At 35.4% G+C, this 6,968-nt stretch overlaps 1 protein-coding gene across 1 annotated transcript; it reads right to left on the bottom strand.

The window, feature by feature from the left end:
* Positions 1-4,196: 4,196 nt before the first annotated feature.
* Positions 4,197-6,279, bottom strand: LOC137747884 (pathogenesis-related protein PRB1-3-like). Its single transcript, XM_068488018.1, has 3 exons — positions 6,204-6,279; positions 5,852-5,973; positions 4,197-4,805 (listed from the first exon to the last, which is right to left on the bottom strand). Exons 1-3 carry the CDS (start codon positions 6,277-6,279, stop codon positions 4,197-4,199), a joined length of 807 nt encoding a protein of 268 aa, XP_068344119.1.
* Between the last annotated feature and the right edge of the window lie 689 nt (positions 6,280-6,968).

Genomic DNA, 6,968 nt, shown 5'->3' on the forward strand with positions numbered 1-6,968 from the left:
AAAACTTAAACCAAAACTGCAACAGATGTAGGAAAGAAAAAAAAAAAGAATCAATCATGCAATTGAAAATTTGTCATACTACATGGTGTCCATATTAGCTGATCTATGTCTCAACGCATGATATGATCCAACATTGAACCTGACAAGACATCCAAAATCAATATTTAGTATTTGCTCCTTTAAGTAATTGATTCACAACTTATTGCTACAAAACCCATGACAAGAATGAGAAGAATAGAAATGTAGAAATTAAATACCTCCGGTCAGTGGTGAACCCACGTAAGGGTGGGGAGTGGCGGCCGCCACTCCTCTTCCTAGAAAACAGGACTGGAACTCTTGGTCAGCCCCTCCCCTCACCGGAAAACCCACTAATTTAGTGGTTCAGCTCCCTACAGTCCGGTGATGTCTGGGTTCTGCTGCGAGTAGCAGCAGACTGCGTTTCCTTTTTTTTCAAAACATTCAGCCACTCTCCACTCCTCCAGCAGCTGAGCTGCTGGCTTCAGCCTTCAAAGGTAAATTTTTTTAATCCCTAAATTTACAATCCCTGACCCTAATTAATTATTTAATACGAATTTTGTTTGATTAGTATAGAATTTTATGGTGGTTATTGAATATTGACCTGATTCTATGCTTATATGAAATTAAAATTATTTTTTAGGGTGAAAATTAAAATTTGAATTCTTGATTATTGTTTAATTAATTGAATTATTACATAATGTATACAATTATTCATATGATTAGTTGAATTGAATATTTATTTATTGAATAATTTGTATGCTTATTGGTATTGCTTAATTGAATTGTTGGTTGGATTAATTATTATGCATATTAGTATAGTCTACTTCTTTGTATGACATGTTTGAGTCTAGTGAATAATTTTGCATCTTTTGACAAAGAAAAAATTATTCGTTTAGCCCAACTTTATCCCCAAGATTTTGATTGTATGGACCTCATGAATCTTCTAATTCAACTTGACAATTACATTCACAATATGAAGATGCATAGTGAGTTTTCATCATTAAGAGGAATTGGTGATCTTGCAAAGGAGTTGGTGAAGACCGGGAGGTGTGCAAGCTATATGTTAGTGTATAAGCTTCTTACATTGGCTTTAGTGTTACCGGTTGCAACCGCTTTGGTGGAGAGAACTTTTTCTGCTATGGAGATTGTGAAAACGCCATTACGTACCAAAATGGGAGATCAATGGTTGAGTGATAGCATGCTTGTTTATATTGAGAGAGATGTATTTTCTTTTATTGATAATAAGCCTATTATGCGACGTTTTCATGATATGAAACATCGCCGGCAACAATTATAATTTGTTCGTATGGTAAATTATGGAAGACATTATTATATAAAAGGATTTGGTTGTTGCTATTTTTTTGAACCTTGCAGTCTTTTAACTTCGCCTCTCTCCCTGTCAATTTCTGGCTTCGCCACTGATGCGGAGTCCAACCAATCTGCAAGATCATCTATCTTCTTTAATTCCCTGAAAATTGGTTTTAATCAGCGGAAACTCAGTGGCCTGTTAAGAAGAGTTCAAGAGTGAACAAGACCATCTCTCCTCTACACAAGCGAAATGTTTTGTCAGTTGTAGAAGGCCATTAGCCTTATGGCCCTCAGTTACTAGTACACCCCATGACACTTTAATAGTATTAAAGGAGTTACTACTTTCACGCTAGGATAACAGACAAAGGTAACATTCCGTCAATATCATAGCACAACACAGAAAACCACAAAGCAAAAACAACATACAAAATGAATAATATGGCCTGTTATTATTACATGATTGTGAGGTTCAAGTAAAGAATGGTAAAATTTGTGTTCATGTAATTACTAAATTTCTATAATTTTTATTTCTATTCAATTTTGATGAGAGGATTAAAATGGTAATTTTCTGGAGTTTTAGTTGACAACCAGGTTCTATTAATATGTAGTTTATATTTGAACATTTAGTAGAATAGGAAAAAAAATCAAATTGACCAATTAATAATAATAGAAGGTATTCCACGACACTTTTATAACAAATTAATTTTTCTCTTCGTGTAATCTATTTGAGGCTGTAGCATATTTTCAGCTTTCATGTCAAATAGTACACTAAAATAGTGTCGATAAACCAAACAAACATGTGCATAGGAGTTGAAATTCAAATTAAAATTCCAAATGTTTGTTCACTTTCCAATAAATTAACCCCTTGAGTTGATGAATTTAATTTGTAAAGCCGGCCAATTGGCTCATTACTTCTTGAGAAATGTTAAGAAAACTCTCTTAAAAGTGAGACTTTCCATTGACTCTTTGCCACCACTTGTTTTTCACACAATGTATTATTATGTTAGCACGAGAATTAACATTAAACTGTCAGATGACAGAGACTCCATGAAGAGTCCCACTTTAAGCGAATCTCCTTAGAATTTCGTATTTTTCTTTATTTTGACCTAGCAGAATAGAAATTGAATGTGTGGAGGTGGGAGTGGAGAAACATAGTAATACCACAAATTGTCCAACTTTTACTAATTGGCAATTATTCGATTGAATGGTTATCATTATTCTACTAATCAAATTCCTCCACCAAAATCTTTTTATTATGGTTACAAAAATTTTCACATTCCGACCCGAGTCCCCACCACATCCCTGGCCCAACTCCACCGTAGCACGATATTGTCCGCTTTGGGCCCCTACCACACCCTCACGGTTTTCTTTCTGGGAACTCACACAAGAACTTCCCAGTGAGTCACCCATCCTGGAATTGCTCTCGCGCGAACTCGCTTAACTTCGGAGTTTCGATGGAACCTGAAGCCAGTAAGTTCCCAAAAGGCCTCGTGCTAGGTAAAGATGGGAATATATATATAAGGCTTACAGGATCCACTCCCCTGGGCAATGTGGGATGTTACAATCCACCACCCTTAGGGGCCCAACATCCTCGCTGGCACACTTCCGGCCAGGGATTGGCTATGATACCAAATTGTCACATCCCGACCTAAGCCCCCATCACATCCCGGGCTCGACTCCACCGTAGCACGATATTGTCCACTTTGGGCCCCTACCACATCCTCGCGGTTTTGTTTCTGGGAACTCACACAAGAACTTCCCAGTGGGTCACCGATCATGGGATTGCTCTCGCGCGAACTTGCTTAACTTCGGAGTTCCGATGGAACCCGTAGTCAATAAGTTCCCAAAAGGCTTCGTGTTAGGTAGAGATGAGAATATACATATAAGGCTTACAGGATCTACTCCCCTGGACGATGTGGGATGTTACAAAAATTCTATGGTCACAATTTCCGTAGATCATAAGATCTAAAAGAATGGAATTGTTATGCTAAAATACACAAATAGTTTAATTTGAATTGTAAACATAGGAGGTTTCCAACTGTGTTTCAAAGTATTAGATACTCAAGGTCTTTTAATCGTTGGTTGTTCAGTTAAAAACAAACAATTAAGATCTGATGATTAAAAATCTAAAATATCCTATATTCTGGAGCACTATAGAATTTTTGGTAAATATAATACAAGTATATATCAATGGTAGTGTTGTATTTTTGTAACTCTACCCGTCAACTAAAACCCTTCTAATTCACTCCTCAACCTCTAAATTCTACCTTTATTTGAAAATAAAATAAAAAAACGACTTCCCTAAAAATTCCCCAAATTTAAAGCCGTTACTGTAAACATACAACTAAAATTATTATTCTTGAAAGTTACGGGTCGTTTGTTACACTTTATCTGAGGGGCTTCTAATTATTGTAGCAAAAAAAGTATATCTTTGGCCAGATTTGTTTTTTAATGAAAATATGAAAATAAAATTGAAGAAGTGCATTTTGTATCTCGTATAGAGTTGTCCTAAATATTTGGGGTTATCGTTTTATTTTCTTTTATTTTTTGCAAGGAAGAAGTTTCCTCACACTCTTTTTTTCTTATGTTCATTTTAGTTGAACAAGTCGAATAAAAATCAAGGAACGGAACTAAAAACGAAAAAAAATTGTGTAAAAGCCATTTCTTTTTTGTAAAAGTGGGGTCAACAGACAACCTCAATTCATAATTTTATTACATAGCACATCATCTCAATACCCCTGTTGTATAATTAATTCCTACATTATACCTCTTATAAAGTAATTAGACTATTGGTAATTATCAATTAATCATCAAAACAATAATCCAATTTCAAGTGCTAGTAGTAATTCATGCATGCACCTCCTAAATTTCTAATAGGGTTTCTCTCCAGCCCAATTCCCAGGTGGATCATAGTTGCATATGATGAGCTCCCCTGCTCCATTGCTACAAACCTCTCGTGCACAACCCAGACGCTTTGTGTCCTTCCACACCATTTGCGTGTAATGCCCACACATCTGCCCGGGTTTGCAACTATTGGTCTTGTAATCATAGAACAACTTCTCATGTGACCACGAATTCACCGCGAACCTAGCTCCCCATGGTTGTTTCCCGCCGCCCCAGAAGATGTTCTCCCCATAAAGGCCCATCGAGTGTACCATCCTGCAGTCTATGGTCGCTCTCGTTTTTGTGTAAACCCTAGCAACCGCTGCTAGTTTTTCGTCCCACTGCAAGGGCGGTAGGCCAATTTTCCGTCGTACATTGTTGTGAACCTTTAAAAATTCTTGAGGGTTTGCTGTCGGAGCACGGAGTATTGGATGATGACGAGCTTTTGTCGCCTCAAGACATATGCTAATGCATAGGAAAGTAAATAAAATTGTTACTCTGCTTTCCATTGTTGTTACTGTTCTTTCAAATTGTAGGTACTCTTTGCCTCGACTTGTAAGTTGTATAAATAAGCTGATCAAAAGCTTCCCAAGGTCCTTTGAAATAACAAAAAACTGTTAAGTTGTTTTTCTGACTAGTTCTTTCATTGGTTCCCTATATTATATTGGAAAGGTTTTAGCTAATTAGTTTATTAACAATATTAGTGCGTTATAACTTATAACTAATTAACATAATTCCATGTTATCAATTTTAGTCAGTGGACTGTTTGAACTTTGAAGGTCATTTTATTTTGAATTTTCATATTTATCTCACCCACATGTAAATAATGTATCTTCAACGTATAAAATTATAATTGAAACCCTTTCAATTTCTTAATTTCTTTTGAATATCATATGTGCAAAAAAATCATTTGAAATCAGAGAATTTAGGGTTTAGGGTTAAAGTAATTTCGCTGCTGCATATTCATGAAAAATTGTTCATTTATTTAATTAATTTGGGTGACAAAACGATTTCCTACTCGAATGAGTTTTTTTAAGCATGGCCTTCAAAAGAAATTGATTATAAAATCTATATCTTAAAGATACAATATTCACAACGAGTGAAGTATGTTCACGGAAGAATAAGTAAGCACAGAGGAATGTAAGTATTTTATTTTATTTTATGATTGCATGGGATGCAAGTATTATCCGAAAAATATATTGAAGACACAAAGAATGAGAAGAAAATATGGTGGAGCGGGGGTGGGCGGAGCCATGTTTTGGGCTCCTTTGGGATGTAGCCCATGGAGGTATTTGGAGAAGAAAGTAAATAAAATATGTGTTGTTGTTTGAACTGTCTATTTTTAAGATCTTACATGTTGTCAAAAATGCTCTCATTCTAGAAATGGCAATCCGTTTGATTGTTTAGGAAAAAAAAAAAAGGGCCATCCATTTGGGCATTCAATTCCTATGATTACGTTCTTGGTTATTTGTCAGAACGTCTCCATTTGCTACGAAAACATGACGAAATTGTTGCAGTAAGCATGTTTTACTAACCATGTATTTACAACATTGTTATTGCAAGAAATTTTATCTCCCTGGACATGATCAAACGAAACCCGTTCAAGGACATTGAATTGGCGGTGCTACATGTCAAAATCTACTTTTCGTTCTTGGTAGAATTTTTCTATCCAGCCTTCTATCAGCTTAATTTCAGTTTCCCTTTGCTCAATAAACCACTTAGGATCTTCTTTTGTTGGAAAACGCAGATCTAAGTGATGTGCACCTGAGAAACGAAAAGCAAAAGAATTTTACTTTTAAGAGAAGAATACTGCAAGCTGCTCTAAGCCCCTAACGGGGCGCCATATTGCAAGAACAGTTGAGGCTTCAAGCAGTCTCTTGTTTTTATGAGTGCTCAGATGACAACTATTAAAACAGACGTCTGACCACTTGAGAAGGCAAGTGTTCAGCGCATGGTTTGGCTTTGTAAGGCCAACCGTCAAGTAGAGAAGATGCCTTCTTCAGCAACAAGAGCGACGACAGTTTCAGATACATTCTGCAGGACACTGTAATAGATATCATTCACAGCCATTAGAACTCAAATAATTAATGTTCCACAGCTCCAATTGCCAAACCATATTTATAAAAATAAAAAATAAAAGACAATAGTTACCTGCCACCACTCCAAGGATCCAATAAGCCTTTTTAAAAAATGATGGCGATTCCAAACGCTTTCAAGGTGGCCATAATATTCTTCAAATTGAATTACCAAGAGTATTGGTATCAAACTATAAACGTTTTCAAGGAAAAGACAATCGCCTATTTAAGAAGCTACGGAACATGCAATCATTCACATTCTCCAGACAGCAGATAAGCACACATCAGTGGTGTCAACCATATAGATTAAAGAATGGTTTGAAAGATAAAATCCCATAAAAGGAGAAACTTGATATAAGTCCAATTTTTGAGCCAATAGTAGGAATAGTCCAGTTTATTAAAATAAGTCCAATTTGTTATATTTAATTATTTAATTATCAATAGTTATCTGTTCAATAATAAGATTTATTATAAAAATCAGATTTCTTCCCAATTATATCTTTGCTTATTTCTTTTTATTTATCTTTTTGTTATTTCTCGTTCTTCCTCCTGCTTTAAACCCCATTTATAGATTTTATTTTTAATTTTTATAATCAACCTATATCACAGGTTAATTATATTTATCTACCTATATGACATATTCTTTTTTTATAATCAACCTGTCACAGATTAATGTGTCTTACT

The sequence above is a fragment of the Pyrus communis genome, chromosome 10 (genome assembly GCF_963583255.1).
Source record: "Pyrus communis chromosome 10, drPyrComm1.1, whole genome shotgun sequence".
NCBI classification, from domain to species: Eukaryota; Viridiplantae; Streptophyta; class Magnoliopsida; order Rosales; family Rosaceae; genus Pyrus; species Pyrus communis.